This window comes from Colletotrichum higginsianum, chromosome 2 (genome assembly GCF_001672515.1).
Source record: "Colletotrichum higginsianum IMI 349063 chromosome 2, whole genome shotgun sequence".
Taxonomy (NCBI): Eukaryota; Fungi; Ascomycota; class Sordariomycetes; order Glomerellales; family Glomerellaceae; genus Colletotrichum; species Colletotrichum higginsianum.
In genome coordinates, this window is record NC_030955.1 from 4,878,948 (window position 1) to 4,903,268 (window position 24,321).

The 24,321-nt window shown below is 56.7% G+C and overlaps 8 protein-coding genes across 8 annotated transcripts; 5 read left to right on the forward strand and 3 right to left on the reverse strand.

The window, feature by feature from the left end:
- Nucleotides 1-641: 641 nt before the first annotated feature.
- Nucleotides 642-1,600, reverse strand: CH63R_03172 (uncharacterized protein; the record flags this gene model as incomplete). Its single annotated transcript, XM_018298147.1, has 3 exons — nucleotides 642-741; nucleotides 835-916; nucleotides 1,006-1,600. The coding sequence occupies 3 exons, from the start codon at nucleotides 1,598-1,600 to the stop codon at nucleotides 642-644; spliced, it is 777 nt and encodes a 258-aa protein (XP_018162963.1).
- Nucleotides 1,601-4,312: 2,712 nt separating this feature from the next.
- Nucleotides 4,313-5,176, forward strand: CH63R_03173 (Formyltetrahydrofolate deformylase; the record flags this gene model as incomplete). Its single annotated transcript, XM_018298148.1, has 1 exon — nucleotides 4,313-5,176. The coding sequence occupies one exon, from the start codon at nucleotides 4,313-4,315 to the stop codon at nucleotides 5,174-5,176; it is 864 nt and encodes a 287-aa protein (XP_018162964.1).
- Nucleotides 5,177-6,381: 1,205 nt separating this feature from the next.
- On the reverse strand, nucleotides 6,382-7,282 carry CH63R_03174 (Cutinase; the record flags this gene model as incomplete). The annotated part of the gene is made up of 3 exons (XM_018298149.1): nucleotides 6,382-6,566; nucleotides 6,635-6,752; nucleotides 6,833-7,282. 3 exons carry the CDS (start codon nucleotides 7,280-7,282, stop codon nucleotides 6,382-6,384), a joined length of 753 nt encoding a protein of 250 aa, XP_018162965.1.
- A 3,378-nt stretch (nucleotides 7,283-10,660) lies between these two features.
- Nucleotides 10,661-11,771, reverse strand: CH63R_03175 (NmrA-like family protein; the record flags this gene model as incomplete). The annotated part of the gene is made up of 4 exons (XM_018298150.1): nucleotides 10,661-11,069; nucleotides 11,145-11,219; nucleotides 11,279-11,512; nucleotides 11,560-11,771. The coding sequence occupies 4 exons, from the start codon at nucleotides 11,769-11,771 to the stop codon at nucleotides 10,661-10,663; spliced, it is 930 nt and encodes a 309-aa protein (XP_018162966.1).
- A 1,584-nt stretch (nucleotides 11,772-13,355) lies between these two features.
- On the forward strand, nucleotides 13,356-17,411 carry CH63R_03176 (uncharacterized protein; the record flags this gene model as incomplete). The annotated part of the gene is made up of 3 exons (XM_018298151.1): nucleotides 13,356-13,878; nucleotides 13,935-14,369; nucleotides 14,467-17,411. The coding sequence occupies 3 exons, from the start codon at nucleotides 13,356-13,358 to the stop codon at nucleotides 17,409-17,411; spliced, it is 3,903 nt and encodes a 1,300-aa protein (XP_018162967.1).
- Nucleotides 17,412-17,995: 584 nt separating this feature from the next.
- Nucleotides 17,996-18,589, forward strand: CH63R_03177 (Riboflavin biosynthesis protein RibD domain-containing protein; the record flags this gene model as incomplete). Its single annotated transcript, XM_018298152.1, has 1 exon — nucleotides 17,996-18,589. One exon carries the CDS (start codon nucleotides 17,996-17,998, stop codon nucleotides 18,587-18,589), a length of 594 nt encoding a protein of 197 aa, XP_018162968.1.
- Nucleotides 18,590-19,137: 548 nt separating this feature from the next.
- Nucleotides 19,138-20,226, forward strand: CH63R_03178 (AFUA_2G17970 family ergot alkaloid biosynthesis protein; the record flags this gene model as incomplete). Its single annotated transcript, XM_018298153.1, has 3 exons — nucleotides 19,138-19,594; nucleotides 19,665-19,861; nucleotides 19,969-20,226. The coding sequence occupies 3 exons, from the start codon at nucleotides 19,138-19,140 to the stop codon at nucleotides 20,224-20,226; spliced, it is 912 nt and encodes a 303-aa protein (XP_018162969.1).
- A 504-nt stretch (nucleotides 20,227-20,730) lies between these two features.
- Nucleotides 20,731-24,238, forward strand: CH63R_03179 (Glycoside hydrolase family 2; the record flags this gene model as incomplete). The annotated part of the gene is made up of 4 exons (XM_018298154.1): nucleotides 20,731-21,092; nucleotides 21,178-21,300; nucleotides 21,358-24,029; nucleotides 24,114-24,238. 4 exons carry the CDS (start codon nucleotides 20,731-20,733, stop codon nucleotides 24,236-24,238), a joined length of 3,282 nt encoding a protein of 1,093 aa, XP_018162970.1.
- Nucleotides 24,239-24,321: the final 83 nt, after the last annotated feature.

The following is a 24,321-nucleotide window of genomic DNA, read 5'->3' on the forward strand; positions in this document are numbered from 1 at the left end:
TGTATGGTAGCATGCTCATCGAGCGAGCTTATTCGAGCTTATTGAAAGACTAACACTATCAATCCAATATTAAAGGAACAATCTTTCATTTGATCAAGAGTTCCTCTTCCATTGAGAGAGGGTAGCCATGTGGCATTTGAATCCTAGTCCAACTGATGTGTGCGTGGGGGCATGTAAGCACCCCCCCCGACCCCCCGACCTTGCCCGTTATCCTGGATCGCTCGTCGAAAATGCAGGGGCTCCTTTCGGCCGCCGTTCCGATATCGAGCGCTAGCGCTGACGGGTTGGGCATGTGGGTATTGCGGCTGCAAGTCGACGTTCCCTGCATGACGGCTGCATCCATCGTGGGGTTCTTTTCTATCCGGGGTGGGAGTGATGAGCCAGATCTCTCGATGGATGGGAGGCTCGACGTCATTCTACAGAGTGCAAAGCGTCTCCGAGGTCCCTGGCGGAGGAAGAATACCAAAACACATTTGCCTCTCACGTCTCAAGGTTTGCCGTCTCGCCTTTCTATTCTGTTCCCTCCTCTTTCTTGAAATCACCTGTGTCGCCTTTTTCTGACCAAACTGACTGACGTACTAGTTTCCCCGCGAAACATGGCGAAATATTTTGAATCGCGCGTCGCGTGCTGGATTATGGACCTACTCGGTCTTGGTCGTCTTGGAAGCCAGGGCCAGGCCGTCGACGATTTCGCCGCCCAGGGAAAACATCATGTAGCCCGAGCCGAGGAGCCAAGCGCCGCTGTTGCGAAAACACACAACCCCCCAGTCAGCACACACACGCCACCTCTCTCACTCCACGGTTACATGTCAAGAGGGGAAAACAAAGGCTTACTTGGGGATGATCCAGAGAAACAAAAGATCCATGAACGGGTTGTGGCCGATGTTGTCGAAGCCGGAGAAGTACTCGTTCGCCCCTGCCGTACACGTCACGTTAGCATGACCCAAAACCACGGCATGTCCTACATCGCGCCCCATCCCCCCCGGAAAGAAGTCTTGCGCTCACAGTACAGGACCGTCTTGCTCAACGTCATGACGGCGGCGCTGAAGCCGATGACAATGGCCAAGGCGCCCGCCCTCCCGCCGACGGTCTTTTTCACGCCGCCCGCGGGGCCGTCCTCGACGGCTTTGCCGCGCGAGAAGTACAGCCATACGTAGGCGAGGTACATGACGCTCTCGACGGCGTTGAGGGCGCCCTGGGCCGAGGTGAAGCCGTTGCGGGCGTTGAAGGCCTTCCAGCCGTAGACGTGGTCGACCTCGCCGTAGAGCGCGTAGGGGGCCCACAGCGGCCAGTGGAGGTGGCCGCCCGGCATGGACCAAGGCCGCAGGAGGACGTAGCCCGTGTCCCAGGCGACGAGCGGCACCGAGATGGCGAGCCAGAGGAGGGTGAGGCGGGTCGGCGCGTGGGACCAGCCTCGGGGCGGGGTGGATTCGTTGTCGCGGACGGCGGGCGGGACGACGACGGATGAGGAGGCGGCGGCGGCGGCGGCGGCGCGGGTGCGGGCGCGCGGAGGGGAAGGAGAAGGGGACGCGGAGGGCGAGGGGGAGGAGGCGTCCACGCCGTTGGGGAGGGCGCGGGAGGAGGACCGCGTCGAGACCATCTTGAAAGATGTTATCCGAGAGAGAGGGCAGTGGGCGGGACTTCGCTTCTCGAGGTGTGGAGAGGTTTCGAGGCTCGGTTCTCCAGCGGATGGGCGGAGAGGTTTTTGTTGACGATGTTTTGTGTTTTTGTTGGCGTCGTTGCGGGATGGATGAGAGAGGAATCGACGAGCCGTGGGCGGAGGAGGCGAGGCGAGCCTCTCGGAGAGGCGGAGAGGAGCGTGTCGAATTAGACTTTGCAGTCTACTTGTTGTGTGATTGTCGCATTCGCGGGGGGGGGGGGGGGGGGGGGTAGCCCTGGCCGACCGACCCCAGGCCTCTCACGCTTTCGTTTCTTGTTTCTCGGGCCTCCTCGCCGGGCGGACCTTGGCCTTCCTCCCCGAAACGGTTCGTGCGTGATCGTGTCGGGTCGAGACGTCCTGATTAGTCATCCGACATCTCAATGTGCTCAACGTGATAGTGGGTCAGTGCTCTCCTAGCGGATTGCGGGGGAGGGGGGGCCGCCCTTCCTCGAGACATTGTCAGTTTGCAGTTGCACCCGACAGGCTCTTTTCTCATTGGCTCTTGCTTTCGCTTGCTTCTTCTCGGTGTCATTGGCGACCTTCAATAATACTAGGACATCCAATTCCAATGGCTGTATGGTCTTGGATAATCTGTATCTTTGGATGCAGGACGAGTGACTTGTTTGTCAAGTTGTCAAGACGGCAGGGTGCACTGTGCTTGGCTACGAGGGCCCCCGAGGCAACGGCAAGACTATGCGTTGCGAATGTTTGAAGCTACATGACCGAGTCTTGCCACAGTCTCATTGGCGACGAGGAAATTTAGTGCTAAAAGTCACCTTGGGAGGTCAACTACAAATGGCATTGGGGCAGCCGGCAGTCATGTGTTGTGGTCTATTATTCGTCAAGCGACTGATCTTCGTCGTTTTTACATATTATGTCCAACCTGGATATCAAGAGTTTGAAGTCAGTCTGAGGCGATATCATCAAATTGGAGACGATAATGGGCTAGTAAGAGGCGCACAATCTAGAGAGATGGGCAGAAAACCATCGCCAAGATCACTTGCAGCATTTATTACTGAGGCACAAATCCTTGAAAGTCGTCTGGAAAAGGTCAGTCTGGTTGCCTACAGTTACATTACGGGCAGCATAGCGGTGCAAGAATTCCAGGAAGGGGCAGTTCAAGTCCCTCTATCAACATGATACTGACCATCATCACCGCAATTGCTGCCCTAGCCCTTACCACTGCCGCCATCCCTGCTGACAGAAGCTCTGGGGTAGGTGGGACCTCACTTCGAATAGGTACATCAGTGATGGGAACGTGGTATCGGATAGCCAAGCACAACGGTTGCCTCGGCAGAAACAAAGATTCAGTGGGTCGCTTGCGAGCGATGGCCACTACCACAGGCAGTGCTTTACCAATTTTTTAATGTGTAAGAGACGCTTGGCAGAGCTAGCTGCAGCATCGCCTGCCTCAATATGAGCGGTTGCGACTGAGTTTGGTACGCGGCAGTGACACCAACAAGAGTACACTGTTCGGGTGATCGGCTACGCCCGAGGCACCAAGGAGTAGTGGCGTGATTGCTGGTGCTGATTAGACATATTTGAGAACGACTCTAAATCTAGATGGCCATTATTCGTGTTCCAAAAACATTACTCATGAAACCTCTCCTTGTTCTGCTTGTTCTGCTACTTCATTCAGGGAGTGCACCAAGTCTCGATCAGCGAAGTGCAGCTGGTTAGACAGTGTCTCGGAACCCTTGCTGTGTTGTCTGGAGGTAATGTCCCAAAATCGCTGCGCTCGAGGTCTCTTGCATTTTCGTCAACTAATGGAGCAAAATATGTCGAGAAGAAGTATAGGGTAGATAACATCAAAGATTGAGGGAGTTGTCGCTTCGAGAAAGGTACACTAGAAGCGCTCAAAACTCTGTTCTAGGCCTATGACAGGCCGGCTACTCGTCGGAAGAGACGATCAAAACCGGGCACCGGCCGACAAGAGACGGCGTGTGGAGAAGTAGGAAACACTCAGTAATTCATGTACTTGAAATGTTTACGAGGGAAATGCTGTTGGGGGAGTGTATTTGAAATCAATTGACGTCTTATGGTAAATCAGATATGAATGAAAGACAAAGAAACCAAAACCCATACAAGACCGATGTCTCCCAAGATCAAATTTAGTAGCCCTCTGTCGTCGACCCTAACGTATCCGCAAAGTGCACTGAATTCTTCAATTGAGGGGGTCTTTGGGGCACACACCACTACACGAGTCAAACCCCAATGAGAAACACGAGCCGTACCTATTGTCTCATCAGTCCAGTCTACCTCGGTCTCATCCATATTCTCACTCATACTTCTTTCTCATTGAGAGACACTCGTGCAGGACTCGACCAACCGAGGCTCGGGCTGTAGAAAGCTCTCGAATTGCTGAAGAAGAAAAAAACGTCTTCAACGGGATGGGCTGAGCTATTTGCGGGTCTCCGAAACATCCCCGAGGTCGGAGGGGCACCACTGACGGAGCTGGTGCCCCGCGGCCGATTTTTAGTGTTTGACTCATTTCTTCCAGCTGAGTGTGTGTGTGTGTGTGTGTGAGAGAGAGAGTGAGATTGAGATTTTGAGTCTGAAAAGGAGTCACAAAACATCCCTCACTACGATCATCAGCAACGATCTTCAACCCCCCACCCTCTTCCCTCCCCCCCTCAAACAAAGACATTCAACATGGCTCCCGCCGCTCACGACCACATCCTGACGCTCTCGTGCCCGGACAAGTCCGGCATCGTGCACGCCGTGACGGGGGTGTTTGCGGCGCAGAAGCTCAACATCCTGGACCTCCAGCAGTTCTCGGACCCCGTCTCGGAAAAGTTCTTCATGCGCGTGCACTTTGGGCCGACCGAGTCCGAGTCGACGGAGCACCTCACGGCCCCGTTCGACGCCCTCGCCGCCGAGCTCCAGCTGGACTGGTACCGCATCCGGCCCGTCGCCCGCAAGCTGCGCACCCTCATCATGGTCTCCAAGATCGGCCACTGCCTCAACGACCTGCTCTTCCGCGCCAAGTCGGGCCAGCTGCCCATCGACATCCCCCTCATCGTCTCCAACCACACCGAGTACGAGGGCCTCGCCGGCAACTACGGCATCGAGTTCCACCACCTGCCCGTCACCCGGGACACCAAGGCCCAGCAGGAGGAGGAGATCCTGCGCCTCGTCAAGGAGAACGACATCGAGCTCATCGTCCTCGCCCGCTACATGCAGGTCCTCTCCCCCAAGCTGTGCGAGGCCATGTCCGGCAAGATCATCAACATCCACCACTCCTTCCTGCCCTCCTTCAAGGGCGCCAAGCCCTACCACCAGGCCTACGAGCGCGGCGTCAAGATCATCGGCGCCACCGCCCACTTCGTCACCGCCGACCTGGACGAGGGCCCCATCATCGAGCAGCGCATCTCGAGGGTCGACCACGGCATGAGCCCCAAGGACCTCGTCGAGGAGGGCTCCAACATCGAGAGCCAGGTCCTGGCCGCCGCCGTGAAGTGGACCGCCGAGGGGCGTGTCTTCCTCAACAAGACCAAGACGGTCGTTTTCAACTAGACTCATCATCGTTCGCGGGCGGCATTGTAATGAAAGAAAATAAAAAGTCGGTCTGCTTCTCTCTCTCTAACTGGTTGTCTCTGCGAATATGCCGCCTACATTGAAATGCCTTCTCATGTAAACACGTCCTGTCCCCGGATCCGTTGTTTCTTCTCACCTCTCAACTCACCCGTCCTTTCATCCCGCTGGAAGCATCTTTGATCAACGGCGTGGAGGGCGACGGAATGCGATGGTGGGCTGCTCAACTCGGCCATGATATGAACATCAGGCTTCATCGATCCATTCTCGGATTGAATCTCAAAAAGGAGTTACGATATCTTCACATCAACGTTCATACATCCTCCACTCATCTTCCTGCCTAGATGACCTGCCATCGTCTGTCGCGCTCAAAGCAATCCAGGGGCGTAATGGTCCCCTTCATCAGTTCAAGTTGTCCCGTGGAGTCGGCTGGCCGTGTCGTAGACATGTGCTGCAGTATCAGGAGAGAGAGATCGAACGCTTGTGCAGCACTTTGCTGAACTACTTCTCTAATGGGTGCTCAGTCTGAGCCAGGCTTATCTCATTTGTTCTTGGGCTTGAGGACTCGAGTTGGATATGCGTGTTGGAACGAGCACCCGCGTTGGTTGGATGAGACTGTTTATGAAGCCTTGTCACTAAATTTTCCCGAGGCTATTCTGCTTTTTGATTGTGCGGCATGACGCTCTAGCGCAGCTAACCAGTCTGATAGCTCGCAACGAACACCTCAACGGACATGAGTCGATACACCTCGCTCTTGGCGACCTGGATCCTAAAGGCCAAGAATCGAGTCTCAAATCCGATTTGGCTTCTGGTCTCGCTTGCGGGAATTTGGTTCAACTACAAGAGCAAGAGATGACCAGCGTAGCACAACTGCCCTACTGAAGGTGAGCTGACACTCGCAAAGGGTGACAGTTCCTATGGTCTCTGGCCGGTAACATCAGATCGAGACTAACGCGCATGATATATCAGTTGTTGTGGACAGACAATTCAACATTAGTTGACAAGAATCTTTTTACGAATTTTGTGCTGATGAGGTGTTGATTATGGGCTTCTCGTAATCGGTCGGTTCATCGTCTCAGTCATTAAGTACGTAAAGGGGATTACAGCAGCCAGCTTCCAACCCTTCTTCCTTCCCCACCCCCTTTTTTCCCCTATCTTTTTTGGAGTTTGTCACTTTGGCGAAGCTCTTACGCAACCAGACCAGCAACAAAAGCAGCGGCCGCGGGGGCGTCCTGCTCGTAGTTGCGGTGGTCGGCAGTGATGATGATGCCGCCGTCACAGATGTTGTCGCCGTCGTGGCAGATGACCTTGACCTTGGACGCGGGGATGTTGCCCACGCGCTGGCCGTCGAACGGGTCGCCGAAGATGAGGACTTGCACGAGGTTAGCAACTCACGCCAGGCGACGCACGGGTATACGGGGGAGGGGGGATGGTACATACCGGCAGAGATCCGGTTGGTCTGGGCCGCAGTCAGCTTGGCCGCGGCGTTGTGGACGAGCTGGCCGCCCTGGCTGTATCCGGAGAGGACGATCTTGGTGTTGGGGCACTGGGTCACGGCCTGCATTCGAAGTGTTTGTTAGTCGACAAGAACACCCGCAAGACCATCATCCAACACAAACAGGCAGATCCGTTACTTACGCGGGCGACCAGGTTGGCCATGGTGGTGCTGCCACCCGCATCACCGCCGGCGAGGAAGCCAAAGATGCTGGCAGGGTAGTCGACGCCCTGGACGGCCAAGTTCGAAGCTCCGACGCGCGAAGCGAGAGCGTTGAAGAAGACAGGCCCCTCGGAGCCCGCCTCGCCGACGTTGCCGGACTGGGTGGTGCCGCGGGCCCAGATCAGGGTGACCTTGCGGCAGGGGGTGCCGTCGGTGAGCTGGTTGAAGGTGTCGCCGTTGTACTGACGCTTGGAGATGGTCGGGTGCAGGGCGTCCGCCTCCTCGGGCTTGACGGAGTAGGCAGCGTTGTAGTAGGCCTCGAGCTCGGCGATGGGGAAGGCTCCCACCTCGCTGCGGACGACGGGAGGGACGCTCTCGAGGGGCGCGGCGAGGGCCGTGGAGGCCGCGAGGAAGAAGAGGCTGGCCTTCATTGCGACGGCGGCGTTGGCGAGTCAGCTGCTTGACCAGGGCTGGCCTGGGGCTTGAAGAAGCAAGAAAGGGGGAGGAGGGGACTTGTCGGGGAGGGATGGGAGTCTGAAGCTCTGACGATCTCTCATGATATCACCGGGAGCTGGGGAATAAAGCTCCTTTATATGCCGAGGAGCCGTCGTTTCGCGAGTACGAATACACGCAGGCTCTCTCCTCAGCTAGAGAGCCGACATGTGCACGTATCCCGTGCGGAAAGTTGCTGGGCCAAGCCTTGGCCATCGGTTGTGTGCATCATTTTTGCAATGTCTACAGCACCGACTCTGTTCACCCCAACTCGAAAGCTTGGCCCCGGGACCCATGTCGGCCTGTTCCCGGGTTTCTGACTCCGACCGTTCCCCCTCCCCCCATTGACCAGTCAGGTGTGCTGTTGCACCAGGCACGGAGGCATTCGAAGAGGAAGCTGGCAGGCCGGAGCAAGTTTATTGATTTCGTCCTGCAGACCGACTAGCCCACTACAGCACCTCGGCCCGCACCGGCGTCCGTTTGTGCAGCCATGCTCTGAATTGTCGGTGGGTTGGCGATGGGACCTTTGCGGCTTGCACGGATGACAGCTGTGAGCCTGACCTGAAGCTGGAAGTGATCATCACGGTCCAGAGTCTTTGGACAGAGGCCCATGGCGGCACGGTTCGTCCTGATAGGTCCGGCACTTCGCAGTAAATATCGGAGCAGGGTTGCGCGCCGGCCTGTCGTCGAGTCTCGTGGCTGCTGGCGAGTTACTCTGGCGGGCCTCGAGGACAGGGATCGCGTGACATCGGCTCGGGGCTTTCGGCCGATAATAGGCAAGCCAGTTCGGCATTGGCTCCCAAATCGTACAGGTGTTTGTCCCTCATCGCGGGGTAATCGGGGGGGCGCTTATGATGGGTGGTTGGTGAATGGATGTTCTGGAGAACACGTGGGTAACGTGCCGAGATATGACCTTCCACTTTAATAATGGATCCCCGCTCCAAAGCTTTTTCGAAGCTCCGAAGTGTGGGATCTATGAATAATGACGGGCTCTTGTTGGGCGTTGACGGAGCTTGGCAACGACCTGTTTGCCTGGGGTGTTCCGCCTCGATGATGAATGGTTTGTGACCGGGCGAAGTCTAATGTCGAGACCCCCCGGAAATGACACTTGACTCGGACGAAGCTGCAGTTGCCATATCAAGTTGAGCGCAGGTCGATCAGACGAGAGGTCTGAGCTGCGATGTGTCTGTCGGAGGTTTGCGGAGTGATCACCTGTCACATTGTGGAGTTTTCCGTCAAAATGCAACTTGGGGAAGTTACCACAACGTGGGTTTGATTGTTAGTTGTGCTCTGTGCAGCTCGTTGTGCACCCTCGAGTCAGTTTGACTCGAGGGTGCAATTTATCCTAAACCTTCAAGTCGGCAAGAATACCCACACCGCTCTACTCGAGACCCAGTGAATTCCCAACTGAGCCTAGTCGAAAACTGCAATTTCACTTCAAACAAGTCTGAGATGATGACCTCCTTTATGCTTAATAGCCTCGCAGCCTTCCCACTTGGCTATTTTGCATGCCCATGGGCAAGTATGCTGAGAAACGATTTCTCTGTCAGACTTCGTCTGAGTTTGGCTTGCGGTAGAAGCATCAAGTCATGCAGGCGCTACTTTTTTATTCTATTAGTTATATTTTTTGAAAAACCTATGAGTGAGGTCCAACGTCGGACCGTTCCGTTGCAACTCGTCCTCCCGGAGCCATATTGATGATTGGGGCAGATGGAGTTGAAAACTCGGGAGCTAAAAAGACCGCGACGATGACCTGGAGTCTGATAGTTACGTAGAGTGCTTCATACACGTCAGTGATTCCATGCACCTTTAAAGCAAAGAAAACAACCTCAGCAACTCCCATCGACCGGCTACACATGTCCAAAGACATCCCAACTTGTCGAAACAAATTTCTAATGCTCAGGTGCCCGGCGTATCTGTAGCTAGATGTCGTATCTCAATGAGTGACCATACCTTGGACCTAATATCCCCTTGGCGAGGTGATTCTAAATGCCCAAAACATCTCCGAGAACGAGCCTCACTTCCATGCTTCAAAGTGCTCTCAAGAATGGACAAGCTTCATCCATTAGCCAAGTTTTGAAAACGTCTACGGCGACAAGCCGCAGCACGGATAGACAATATAGCTGCCTCGTTATGACCATCAAACCCCAATAGAGAACAGGCCAGTCAAGGAGCAAGCCTAAATGCAGTATCCGGAGTGACCTAGGCAGCTTTTCAGCCACTGAGAAGACTTTTTTCTGTGACAGTGAATTGTTTATGGCTCTTGACATAACCGATCGAAGGGCACAGTCGTTGAAAATAGGTATGAACCAGCTCGAGATGTTGAGCAAGGATTGGATGGCATCCTTTGGCGTCCTAGAAATGCACCAAGTCCTGGAAAAATGGGAGGAAACTGAGCAAATTCTGGACAGCGTCCAGTTGAAGCCCGTTCAATAACAATGGCCGTAGTTTGGGCAGGATGGTGCTCCATTGGAACATTCTTTCCGTGCACCACTGTTGAATATCGCCCTCTGAGGAGAAATGCATTTCCCACGGGCGGATGTTGCAATCGGCGGCGTTCCAAGTCTCGAGGTTGGTAAGCCTGCATCAAGTGCGCCTCGTGATGATGGTACTCTCCCTTGGATCCCTCTCAGGGCCTCTCGCGGCTATCAATATGTCAGCTGGAGACACTATTAAAAAGCTCGACGCAGATGGGATATCAGTGAAGCAGGACAGACTGAGCGACGGCACGAAGATGTCTCGACGTTCGGCCTAGGGTCGCCAGTCCCTTTTGGTCGGTCCTTGTGTCCGGCAAACACGACGTTCCTAGCCGCATCAATCACGACCAAATATCTACAGTGCAGGCAAATATGACCCCAAACGGATAATAGGATCTCTGGTAGGCAGGTTTATGATTTGGTTGGTTGGGAGGACTTTTATGAAGAGTCAACGTTATGTAATTCAAAGTATTGCTAAAGCCATTCAGGTGTTGAAACCCAGCGCGTTCAGATATCTCGAGTGGAGAGACGAAGTAACAAGATCAATGCCCTGCCATCTTCACAGGGCGACCCCAATCATGTAGCCTGGAGACAACTGGCCTCATTGCGAGTGGCGATCATGGCAAACAGCCGACATCACACGGTATTTCTCACGATCGATTGGCTACAAAGGGCAAGGAGGTTGGTGAGTGTGCAAACGGTGATAAGAAATCTGACACCAAGCCGTAGCTTTTATCACCTATGTCACGCTGGCAGAGACTACATGTAAGCTCGGGGTCTTTGACCTGTCGTGGTACAGGGAATCCAGCCGAAAGCCATTCGTATTCATGTGTATTCGTCTTAGAAGCACTGCTTGAAATACTCAGCGACCTGTGGCGGCATCTCCCGATAGGCCTCCAGCTTTCCTCTGACAACCAGATCCTCAAGAGTTGCTTTGTCGTAACCATCGACCTCCCAAAAGTCGGTTCCCACCATCTGGCACTGCTGACCTGTGGCCCAGATCTTGCGGCAGTACCAAGCCAAGGCGAAGGGGCTGCCGGACTGAAGGCCGCCTTCCACCTCGCCGTTGACTCTGTCGAGGCTGTGAGTAGAGACCTGCGGCGCAACGCCGTGCTTCGCTTCCAGTGCAGCTTCGATCTCCCTTCCTGTGGGTGCCAGCTCGCAGAGGGCGATGGCACGGTTCTCGAGCTGGGAGATAGGCGTGGCCGCGAAAATGGACGCGTAGGCTGCAGCCACGTACTTTCTCGTGCTGCAAATGATGTTGTGTGAGCCCATGAGATTCGGTTGATCCCTATGACCCTCTCGAGTGGCTGAATTGACTCACCAGAGGTTCAGCTTCTCATCCGCGCTGTTGCCGGAGTGGGTGATCATGTTCCCGGCCGAGTCCACGCCCATACCCCTGTATTTTGGCACCTGGGGTTAGCCAGAATCAGCAGCTGGTATCAGACAAGAACTCACGGAGTGTTGAGGGCGAATTCGGCAAAGTTGCCCACGAGCACGACAGTCGTCGGGATTCCGGCGGCTTTGGCAGCCTTCTCGACCTCGTCTTTCTCTTTGTTGACACTGACCCTCAGGCCTTGCTCGTCATAACGTGCCGCAAGGTCTGAAGGCGAGAACAGCTTGACGTTTGTCTTGGGAATGGCCTTGACGAATCCGTGTTGTCTACGGACACCTTCATGTCCAACAAGAGATCTGCGAAAAGTTAGTTTGGGCCTATATGAGTCTAGGATCACACCTACACCACAATGTCAATATTTTGCAGAGCGTCGATAAGTGCAGCCTCATCGTCGACGTCTACCTCAACCTTGGTGACGTGGCCGGGAAGGCTCGAGATGTCCGAGCCGTGGCGATACAGGATCTTGACTGGCGCCCCCGACGCAATCAACGCGTCGACGATGCTGGAGCTGCCCCATCCACGATGGCCATAGACAGCGATTCGATTGAATGACATTGTGTAGGAGGGTATTGGTACTTAAATCTGTGCTGATGTGTATGGGCGCGCCGAAAAGATCAATGGCAGCACGGTTGATCAAAGGGGTTCTGGGATAGCTTAAGTTGGAGTGAAAATGGAAGATATGTGAAGAGCACCTTGCTGGCTTTATATCACATGAGGGACAAGTGAAAAAGACGTAGCCAGTATGCAAGCTAGGCTGTCCCCAATAAGACATGCAGTGAGATGAAACCTGGCATCCTATCCTGACAGTAGGGATATCCAAAGTTCTCCAACCTTTGTAGGGCGTACTGCGTCTAGGGCGCAGCCTCCGCGACCAGGCGACCAATTACCATCGAACTAGAAAACGAGTTAGTGCGATGATAGTTACTCTGGTGGAACTGGGCCAGATACTCTGAGTAATTGATTATGTTCGCCGACTCGCTCAGCGCATCAAGTTGCAGCGCCTTACTCTCACTAACGCAAGCCGTGTAACCCGCCCAGGCCCAATTGTGTGGCTACAACAGGCTGGATCTCCGGATTGCCCCACTGAACTGCGAGATTTGTGCGTTAGACGGATGGCCCGGGTATTGTGCAAATTGCAGATTAGTTAGGGTTGGTCAAGATTATTGCATCCGGCACTCGTTTGCTTCCGGGTGATGGGCCTGTAAACAGTGACATGCACAGGGTGGGTTAGTCGGCTATTAGTGTATTGACGTCCATGTTGTTAAATGCTTCCGAGATATCGGCTGAATGGGGATTGCTGACTGTATTACCCGATATTTCCGTTCGTCTTTAGTAAATTTTGGGACGCCCGGTCGAGTTTCGGTACCGGTCTTGAACCCCCCACCGACACCGAGAACAAGCGGGGCCGGACGCATCCCCAGACTCGTTGTCGGCGCCGTCTTGGCCGTTCCAAAGGCGGGCGACATCCTGTTATACTCCACACCCAGCCGTAACACCCAAGAAGAGGAGCCATTGGTGGCCGAAGTCGACAAGTTTTCATCATTGCTGTTTCTTTGTATCTCGCGGTGCTTCAATCGGGAGGCGGTGAGACATGACAAACTCCCCCGTCTGGCGAGTCGATGCAAGCCCACTCCGATTCTGCGGCCCGAACAACAGAAAACAGTCAAGTTTGCCTCGCGGGCGCTTCGATTAAGACTCACTGACCCAGGGCAACGGTACGGGAGGGTCGAGCCTGCGCCCTATACGTCGGCAAACCCAAGGATGAGCATGGAGGACGATTGTGTTAGCCGCCAGCGTTCGATCGAGAGCCAATCACGCGCTGTGGGAAAACGCGCAGCGGCGGCTACATGCACCCGAATGAAACGCCAACACACCACGCCGCCCCCTTGGGACTCGGGATGATAGGGATGCCAACAAGATCAGAACCCACATGGCTCGGAGCTCGAATAAACTTAGAGCTGGCCTTATTTCTTCCAGCCATGTCCCCATTTTCGATGTCACTCCCTGACTGCAGATCACTTGCTACTTCTCTCTCATCGTCATGCTTTGCCCGGTTCTCAGCGTTGCAAAACACTGATGACATCCTGTCGTTTACTAATATTCACCCGAGTTTCTGTTCCCGCACTGAACCGACGAACCATGAGCGCCGTCAACAGTTTTACGATCCGCAGGAAGCCTGTCGGCAAAGGTAATACGGTTCTCGAAGCAGACCCCACGGTGGCAGTCTCAGTCAGCACCCACAAGCCCCAAATCGTCGACGACATGACGCCTGCAACAGCAACAGGCAGGCCAAGGAGCACAGAGCACAACGGAAATCCGGAAAACCTGCATGGATGGATTCCCAGAAGTCAGGAAGGTCGGCCAATAACGGTACATTCTCCAAGCCGACCGACCACATCCAGCACATCGGACAGTTTGATACCCGAAGAAGACGGCCAGGTTGACGATGGAAATCATCCGCGAAAGGACGTTTCAGAAAAACAACAACACGAGGGCCATGTGTCATTCTACTTCAGTCGTTTGTTTCTAGTGGGAATTGCCACAACTTTTGTCCTCATGATCGTTGCCTTGGAGTTGCTAAATCTCTTTTCCAAGAGAAACAAGGGCTTAGCCCCTGTTGACGAGAGAAATCATTACCTTTGGACATACGGACCTACTTTTGGTAAGCAGACACCCGGGGCCTACTCTTCAACTCGGGTAACTGACCCTTGATTCTAGTTCTCACGCTTTTTGTTGCCCTCTGGGGCCAGCTGGAACACCGCACAAAGCACCTTATGCCCTGGATGGCAATGAGCAACGGGCCGGTCGATGCACCCCAGGGCCTCCTCCTCGACTACATCACGCCGATGACGATCTCTTCGCTTTTCAAATCCGCCAAGCGGAAGCACTTTCTCGTCACCCTGGGCATCCTAGGATCACTGGCCCTGCGCGCTCTCGTCGTCGTCTCCACCGGCCTGTTGTCGGTCGAACAGCAGACCATGGCGGCGGATGCAACGATTACCGTGTTGGACCAGTTCAACCTGAGCCGAAACTTGCGCATTTTCGCCGTCGACGCCGGAGTCACGATATGGGGAGTCCACCACAAAGGCGTGGCGTACCCGCCGGGTACCACAGAAAAAGTTGCTGCCCAGTCGTTCTTGGTTTCTGGATACGGTACGTTTGCAACCGGGTGCTGGAACTGGCGAGGCCTACGGAGCTGATGCAGGAATTTTTCCAGAAGGCAAACACACTGCCTCTGCCCCCGTGGCAGTTTTCGAAGCCGATTTCGAGAGCTGTTATGAGTTCTCGTGGGCATTCCCCCAAGGAAACCTGACAAAACTCTCGCTCGAAAAGGTAGCGTCAGAGCCGGAGCGTGCCGTATTCGACAGCTACTGCGAGCTGAACGGGGGCGGGTCGATATTGCCCGTATTGAAAGAAGGGCCAAACTTCTTTGTACGGACCAATACCGTCGACAAGTGTGCCGTCGAGGAGAGGGACGAAGACTCATCCAGGGTGTACGCGTCGATAATCTACAACATGACGAGCAGTCTCGTGGGTGCCACGACCATGTTCTGCAAGCCCAAGTACACCCTGACGAGGCGGAACGTCACGATCGCCTCGAACTCGGGGCAAGCCGGCCGGATCATCGCCGTCGACGACGAGATCCTCGAGCACATGTCATTAGAGGGGACCCCGGCTGTCGATATCACCAACTTCGTGGTGACGTCCATCAGTTCGGCGACGCAGCTGCTGAGCCGCAAGCAAGGGGTGCCGTTCTCGACGACCACGCTCTGGTGGTCAGTGATGAACTTCACCGACCCGCAGCCGACCAGGGCGGACCTCGGCCACGTCTCCAGGTTCCCGGATCTCTTCCGGCGCGTCTTCAAGACCGTCGCCGCCATTTCGGTCAAGGAGAGGAGGATAGACTCGATCAGCGAAACGGTTCCTGGGGGTCTGAGGCACGAGAGCAACCGGCTGGTCGTCGAGGAGGTGTCGCTTCGAGTCATGCAGTCCCTCCTGACCCTCCTCGCCGTCATCAGCTTGGCCTTCTGCTTCTTCCCGCTGACGTCGCTGCCCACCCGGTCGGGCTTCATGTTGACGCTGGCCTCCATCCTCAACCACAGCCCCCAGCTCTTACGGGTCCTCGAGAACACTGGGAAAATGAACAAGCTGTGGTTCAGGCGGCGTCTGTCTAATTTTCGATTCTATCTGCTCCCCGGAAACAACGCGACCCAGGTCACAATCGGAGTTCAGCCTAAAAAGGCAAGACTTGCAACGCCGTCGTCCAAGGCCGAAGACGCCTCGCCCGAGGAGCAGTGGTGGAAGCCCATGGCAGCGGGCATTCCGTATAAGTCGTCCCTGATCGCCATCACGGTCGCCGTCGTCGTCACTCTAGAGGTCTTGCTGCAACAGTCCATCAAGCACGGGGGCCTGGCAACCGTTTCAACAGACGGATACACCAAATACAGCTGGCTCTTCGTGCCCGCTCTCATCACGGGCGGTCTGGCATTGGCATACAACGCGGTAGACACGACGAACAGGCTCCTACACCCCTTCCAACAGCTCCGCGCCGCAAAAGGTCCGAATTTGCTGGCCATGCGGTACGATCCTCTCGGAAAGGTGACGATGACGGCCACGGCGCACGCGCTCAGGAACCGCTACCTCGCACTCGCTGCCGGCATGCTCACTTCTCTCCTCGGGCCCTTGTTGACGATCGCTGCCAGCGGCCTCTTCTCGCCTTCGCTCGTGCCCGGTTCGCAACGAGTGGAGGTGCGGCTCACGGGCTGGTTTGACGTCAGCACCGCTTCTCTAAACGACTCGATGTATCTCGGGTCCACTAACACCGATTCTGTGCTGAGCCAGGCCATTCTTTTCAACAACGCTTCGTACATGAAAGGGACGTACGAGACCTTTGTCTTCCCTCAGATAGAGCTGCCTGCTCATCTCACTACATCAACCGGGGGGAACAACGCCTCGACGAACGGGTCGAGCGGGACCAGCAGCCTCGCCGTCCGACTACCTGCTGTCAGGGGCCAACTCAACTGTACCAAATATGCATCTTTCAGAGGACAGCAGTACTACGACCGTAAAGACCCTCTGAGGCATGCTTACATGGTCCCCATCGATCCGCCTCCAAACTGCGTCGCGCCAAGCCGACCTCAAAAAATCACCGATGGCAGGGACCGGAGCAAACTGTTGCTGACAGAGGAGAAAGGCAGCTACCCAAACGAGGGATCCTTTGCATGGCAGGCCGAGCGCTGGTGGTCGCGCCCCGTGGACGGCGTAGAAATCATTAGACTCGTGGATCACTGGTCCCCGTTCGACGTGTGCATGGACGGGAGGCAGCACATCTTCTTCACCTTCGGGCACCACACGGACCCGACGACCAACGAAGTCCACGTGCTGCACTGCATGCCCTACCTCGAGTCCGTCACCGTCGACGCCAAGTTCTCGCTGCCGGACCTGGAGAGCCCGCAGGACGCCGCCGACGCGCCGGTCGCGGTCGAAGAGACGGCCAGGACGTGGGACAGCGGCCCCGGCGGGGACAACTCCGTTACGTTCCCGGATCTCGTCCACGTGAGCTTGGGCTCGAGCGATGGACCGCGCGTGGACGCATTCTTCCAGGCGTTGACGACGGGCAAGGACGCCGTGCCGCTCGCCGAGATCGCGAATGTCGAGGCGGTCAACGAGACGATGGCGAAGATGAACAGGCTCTACCAGATCCTCGTCGCGCAGTCCGTGAGCGAGCACTTCCGGTCGGGCGTCCCGGGCGACGGAACCGTCCCCAACGGGTTCCTGCCCGTGGTCGACGGAGACATCATCGACGTCTCCCGGGTGCGGCTACTGCAGAGTCCCATCTCGACGCGCATCCTGGAGGGGCTCCTCTTGACGATGCTGGCGTGCTCGCTCGTGGTGTTCGCACTCGCGGGCCCGGCGGGAATTTTGCCCAAGAACCCGGGCAGCATCGCGAGCCGGATGAGCCTCCTGGCAAACAGCACGTTGCTGGACCACATGGACACAGCCGATGACTTTGGTACATCAAGGTCTTGCATCAAGGGCAAGGACGGAGTGACGGTGGTGGAAACGGAGGCGGACAGACAGGAGTTCTTTGGTGAAGACACCCTCAGCTTGGGATGGTGGCATTCCGCAGATGGCGGCAACAGTGGCAGCAGGTACGGCATCGACATAGGTCTGGCAGATAGTAGGCCTCGCTAGCTACTCAAAACATCGGCCGATAATCGGTCTTGAACTGTTGGTTGTAACACCGTAGCCTCGGTCCAGTTTCACACGCCACTCCAAACACCTGCATGGTATGAAACGAATTGTACACTCTGTGGGGGTAAAACAAACCGGCTGTACGCCACCTTGTTCATCATTACCTTTGGCCGTTTGAGCAAGTGAAGGTACCAAAGCAGGCCTCACAGTTCCATCCCGCGTGCTCTGCATGTCCCTCGGGAACATAAGCCGAACATAGGCAGCGAGGCACTCGGTTTGTCGCGGTCCGCCTCATTGTCCTGTAGGAGGTGACGGCGGTTGCGCACGAACAGTGCAGTGGAGGTCATGACATCACGAGAAACCCAAGTGTTCGGGAGTTCGTAATCGAGACAGACAGGGCAAATATGATGCAAGATCCAGGGTTCCAATGGTCAGCTCACTTCGGGGTGGCAGCTCGCCCTCGGCAACTCTAGATCACGGGTGTTTTGTTGTCTGTATAAAGAAACTCGTCCTCGCTACTGAGAAGCTGGAACCCAATAGTAGAAGACTAGATTCAAATGCACAAACCCCCGATTCACACAACCATGAAAGAACCACTCAGACGTCTGCGGTACAACGTGGCCGTGTCGCTCGACGGCTTTATCGCCCCTCTGGACGGAACGACAGACTGGATCGTGCACGACGACAGCATCGACCTGGACGCCCTCGACGCGCAGTTCGACACCTTCGTCATGGGGCGCAAGACGTACGAATGCCTCTCCGACATGGGCGAGCTGAACCCGCTGCGTAACCACCCTCCCCAAAACCTGGTCGTGGTCAGCAAGACGCTGAAGGGCGAGCAGCACCCGGGCGTCACGGTGGTCTCGCGGGACTTTGTCGACCGCATCGCGGACCTCAAGAACGCCGAGGGCCGGGACATCTGGCTCATGGGCGGCGGGCAGCTGGCGGGGCCGTGCCTGGACGCGGGGATCCTGGACTCGGTGGAGACGGCCATCATACCGGTGATGCTGCGGAAGGGCGCGAGGATGGTGCCGGAGTCGCCGCAAGCGACGCTGGGCGGGTTCAAGCTGGATCTCGTGGAGTGCCGGCAGCTGGAGCCGAGCGGGATCGTCCGGTGCAAGTACAATGTCAGTAGGCAGATGGCGGCGTCGTTGGGAGAGGCCATGTTTTCTTGTTGAGGGATGGGATGGGATGGGCAGCAAGGGGGATGACGAGAGACCACTATGAGAGATTTGGGGAGAATACAACCATCAGCTGAGCATTGGCGGAGCAACTGCAAATCAGAATGGAATGGTTGAAGGCGAGAAACCACACAGATCAGGTACTACACTTGTTGTCAGAACTGTAGATGGGATGCATATCTCGCTATATCATGGATGAGTGATTTCAATATCAAGATTCCCACGTCAGCATAACTAACAAGTCATGTACCCCGCATGCATGTCTTCGGCGCCAATATCTGTCCGTCTCTAGCTAAGCGACCCGAGAGAATCCAGACAGTCTGACGAACCACCAAATCCTTCTGGGTAGGTGGGTGTCCTTAAACGGAGTTTGGAGGATTTATCTAGTCGTTCGATTATTTCCCCCCTCTTAAATCCGTGACACGACATTTCGTCCTTAGCTCCGTTGATCCCCCCATCCCCAGGAGAGCCCTTTTTCATAAACACCACAGACACGCGCTTTGTTGAACATTGTTCACATAACCCATCAACACCGAATAGTCACAATGGCAACAAGCAACTCAACGACAGTGTTAATCCTAGGCGGAACCGGCAAGGTCGGCCGGCAGATCGCGAAGCTCTTCGCGGCGACCTCAATCCCTACATACCAGGCCTCCCGGAGCGGAGCCTCCACCACGGAACCGGGCGCCGACAACATCAAGCCCGTCGCCTTCGACTGGGAGGATGAGACGACGTGGACCGCCGCCCTGGACACCGGCGCGACGAGCATCTTTCTCGTCGCCCCGCCGGTCATGGACATGCTGCCGCCGATGCAGTCCTTCATCGACCAGGTCAGAATGAAGGGAGACACCACCGTCACCAAGCGATTCGTCCTGTTGAGCGGAAGCCCCATCGAGCCGGACATCAACGGCTACGCGATGGGCCGGCCGCATGCGTATCTGAAGGACCTTGGCGACAGGGGGGAAGTGCAGTGGGCTGCGATACGACCGACTTGGTTTCAACGTGGGTGCACAATTTCATCTTCTAAGCTTACCAGAGAAAGCCGATGCTGACGAGTGACGACCCCGATCAGAGAACTTCGTCGAGCAGGACAATCACCGCGGAGCGATTGTTGACGAGAGCACCATCTACTCGGCGACGGCGGACGGCAAGATCCCCTGGGTGGCGACCGAGGACATTGCGGCCTGCGCGTACCAGCTCCTCACCCAGGAGGACGCGCCCAACGACCAGTATCTCATTCTTGGCCCGGAGCTGCTGGCCTACGACGACGTGAGTCCCCGCGGCATCTCACACTCCCAACAACTCACCCTGTCAGGACTGGCTGACTGACTGCCTTGGGGCGCCTTGTTGACGTGAATGATTATGCTTTTTTACAGATCGCCACGATCCTCTCCGAGGTCCTCGGCCGCAAGATCGTGCACAAGAAGCTCTCGACGCAGGAGCTCGTGGACCGGTTCGCCGGCCAGGGCATGCCGCGGGACTACGCCGAGATGATGGGCGGCCTGGACACCGCCATCAAGAACGGCAGCGAGGACCGGACGAACAGCGTCGTGCTCGCGCTGACGGGAAGACGGCCAAGGACGTTCCGCGAGACGGCCGAGAAGAACAAGGGTGTCTGGGCGACGGTAGCGTAGGTAGGGAGGGGGGGGGGGTAATGCATCATGGAATGCAAAGGGTCTCGGAGGAGAGTGAGAGCTCTCGGGGAGGGAGGGTGTGATGTTGGGTACAATACGTCAGAACAGCTATATGCGGGGGAACAGGGAACAGGGAACAGCATTCCTCTGCTATTTTCGGAGTCTTTTCATTACATGGTCTCCTCGTACAGTTGTAAATGTAAAGAAAAAAAAAGGTTTCGTTTTCAGTCCGCCGTTTTCAGCCGAAATCTTGGGCGCGTCTCTTCTGCGTGCGGGGAGGGAAACACACACACACGCACGCACGACGCGCGCCCGAAAAGTTGAAACAAGTCATGAGATCACATTTGTACCCCTCGTCTGTGCCCTGCACTTCTGCCGTTGTCAATGTCATTTCCCAGCAACTTCGACCTCACTCACACCAGAGTACGGATACTCTACGGCTGGGTTGCCTGGACGAGTTGCAGTTGCTGAACTCTCTAATCACGCTCCACTCACCACCACAAGATGGAATCGTCCTTCGATCCCGTCAAAGACGACAGGACCGTCATGACCGGCGCCGGTGAACGCCGGAGCACGGAGGATGCGCCGAACCCGCTGACGTACCCCAAGGCCGCCGAGCCCTTCAGCCAGGAGCTCTTCAAGAGCCCGACGTCGGAGTACCGGGGATGCCCGTTGTGGGCATGGAATACGAAGCTGGACAAGGAAAAGCTCCTCCGGCAGATCGACCACCTGAAAGACATGGGTATGGGCGGCTTCCACATGCACGTCCGGACCGGGTTGGATACCGACTACATGGGCCCCGAGTTCATGGATCGTGTGCGAGACTGTGTCGAATATGCCGAGAGCAAGGGGATGCTCGCCTGCCTGTGAGATTCGCAGCCCCCTTTTCATCCTCAATCAACTGGCCAAGTTGATTGATCAACTGGCGAAGGTTGTACTGACCTAGATCAGATATGATGATGACCGCTGGCCCTCGGGGGTTGCTGGCGGCAAGGTTGTGAAGGAATATCCCGAACACAAGGCCAAGCATCTCATGTTCACGCCACGACCATACGGCAGTGTTGAACTTGGAGGGTAAGAATCCAGATCGGATATGAATTCTCTTTTTTGTTGTCTCACCACCACTCACAGCGATTGCTCCCCCAGCACAGCACGAGCATGCCGGAGTGAGCAGGGATATCTGCTCGCCCGGTTCTCCGTCACCCTCGATGAGAATGGCCGTCTCAAGTCGAGCAAGAAGCTCCAGGGAGGCGAAGACGCGGAGCCCGGCGGCCGAGTGTGGTATTGCTACGTCGAGATCAACCCGCCCTCGGCCTGGTTCAACGGCCAGACCTACGTCGACACGATGAGCACCGAAGCCATCAACCGCTTCATAGAGAGCACTCACGAGGTCTACAAGGACAAGATCGGCGACAAGTTCGGCACCGTGGTGCCCTGCATCTTCACCGATGAGCCCCAGGTCGCCAACAAGACCCAACTCTCCAGCCCGACCAGCGTCGAAGACGTCTTCCTCCCGTGGACGGGGGATCTCCCCGAGACCTTCCGGAACGCCTTCGGCGACGACGCCGATCTCATCAGCAGCATCCCCGAGCTGATCTGGGACCTGCCGGGAGACACGCCCAGCCTGGCCCGCTACCGGTTCCACGACCACGTCAGCGAGCGCTTTGTCACGTCCTTCCTCGACCTCCTCGCGAGCTGGTGCCGCAAGAACAAGATCCTCCTCGACGGCCACATGATGGAGGAGCCGACGCTGCGGTCCCAGACGACGGCGCACGGCGAGACGATGCGGTGCTACCGCAACCAGTCGATGCCCGGCATGGACCTGCTCAACGACTGGGTCGAGTACAACACGGCCAAGCAGTGCACGAGCGTGGGCCGCCAGAACGGCATCCGCGGCGCCATGAGCGAGATCTACGGCTGCACCCACTGGTACTTCAGCTTCGAGGGCCACAAGGGCTGCGGCGACTGGCACGCCGCCCTCGGCATCACCTTCCGCGTCCAGCACCTCAGCTGGCTCAGCATGGCCGGCGAGGGCAAGCGGGACTACCCGGCCAGCATCAACTACCAGAGCCCGTGGTACCGCGAGTATGGCTACGTCGAGGACCACTTCGCCCGCGTCGGCGTCGCCATGACCCGCGGCAGGGCCGTCACCCGCGTCGCCGTCGTCCACCCCATCGAGAGCTTCTGGCTGTGCTTCGGCCCCAACAACAGCGGCGACGACGAGGGCGGCCGCCGCGACCAGGCCTTTGTCGAGCTGACGGACTGGCTTCTGCACGGCCTGGTGGACTTTGACTTCATCGCCGAGAGCCTGCTGTCGAACCAGATCGACAAGACGGTGGAGGTGTCGGCGCCCCTGAAGGTTGGCCACTGCGAGTACGACGTCGTCATCTTGCCCAACCTCCGGACGATCCGGTCCTTCACCCTCGACGTCGTCAAGAAGTTTGCCGCGGCAGGGGGTAAAGTCATCATCGCCGGGGCGGGGCCGGTGTTGGTCGACGCGCAATACCCGCCGCCGGAGATCAACCTCGACATCGAGCCGTGTACCAAGGTCGACTGGAACAAGGACGCCATCCTCTCCATCGTCTCCGAAAGCCGAGAGCTGAAGATCGATCTCAAGCAAGGGGGGCCGACCCAGACTCTCTTGTACCAGCTGCGCCAGGATGGCGAAGAGAGATTCCTCTTTGTCTGCAACACGGACCGCACTAACCCGTACGATACGGTGGTCAACATCAAGGGCGAATGGGACGTTGAGATCATGGACACCTTCACAGGCAACTGCCACCACCACAAGGTCAAGTATGACGACGGATGGACAGTCTTCGAGCATCGGTTCGAGGGCTGCGCCAGCTTGTTGTTGAGACTGCACCCCATCCTCGCCGAGACCCTGTCCTTCGTCGACGTCGTCGAGGAGGTCGCTTCGGCGCCGTGCCAAAAGCAGTCGGCAGAACTCAAGCTGGAGGAGGTCGTCCTCTCCGAGCCCAACGTCCTGATGCTCGACTACGCGCTCTACAGGATCGACGACGACCCGTGGGAAGACGCGTCGCGGCAGGAGATCCTCAGGATCGACAACGAGATCCGCGGCCGTCTGCGTCTGCCCCCCAAGGGCTCGGCATGGAGGCAGCCCTGGACCGTTCCGCAGTCGGAGCGGGCCGCCAAGGTCTACGTCGACCTGCGCTTCGAGTTCGAGTCCCAGATCGTCGTCAAGACGCCCGCCTACCTCGCCATGGAGAACCCGGAGAACGCGAGCATCTCCATCAACGGCCACAAGCTGCCGCTCGACGCCGAGGTGCTGTCCTGGTGGGTCGACGAGGACATTAAGACAGTCCCCGTGCCGAAGCGGGCGATCCGCAGGGGCAAGAACGTCATCGAGCTCAGCATGCCCTTCGGCGTGCTGACGAACCTCGAGAGGATCTACGTTCTCGGCAGCTTCAGCGTCGAGCTCAAGGACAACCTGCCCGTCCTGTGCGAGAGGCGCCGGAGCCTGGGATGGGGCGACGTCGTGCCGCAGGGCCACCCGTTCTACGTCGGTAACGTCACCTACAACTGCAGCTTCTCGCTCCTGTCCCGGTCGGACGTGACGCTGTCGGTCCCGCAGTTCTCCACGCCCGTCGTCAAGGTCCATTGGGGGGAGAAGGGCCGGAAGAGCGGGCACATCGCGCTGCAGCCGAGGACGCTGGCCCTCGGGGAGCTCGAGGCCGGGAGGCACGAGGTCGCCATCACCGCCTTTGGGTACCGGTACAACTCGTTCGGCCACGTCCACCTGGCAGCAGGGTACCCCGGTTGTTCGCCTGACCGGTGGCGATGTAAGTGACTCTACCCCTCTTCCTTGTTCTTCATGTTTTTTTCTTCCCTCTCCCTGTCGTTGTTGCTGACCGTTTTTGCAATAGCTGCGGGTCCGGACTGGAGTGAAGAGTATCAGTTAAGACCAAACGGTATCTTGGAGAAGCCTTCCGTTCTTGTGGAGTCAAAAACCGGCGATGGGAGCGAGGACTGGATCGTCCTGGCTGAGTAAGGGAGATCAGACGGTGGTTAACGTATTCTTTCAGGTAATCAGGTGGGCCCAATTGAATGGTATTTTCCTAAGTTAACCAGTTG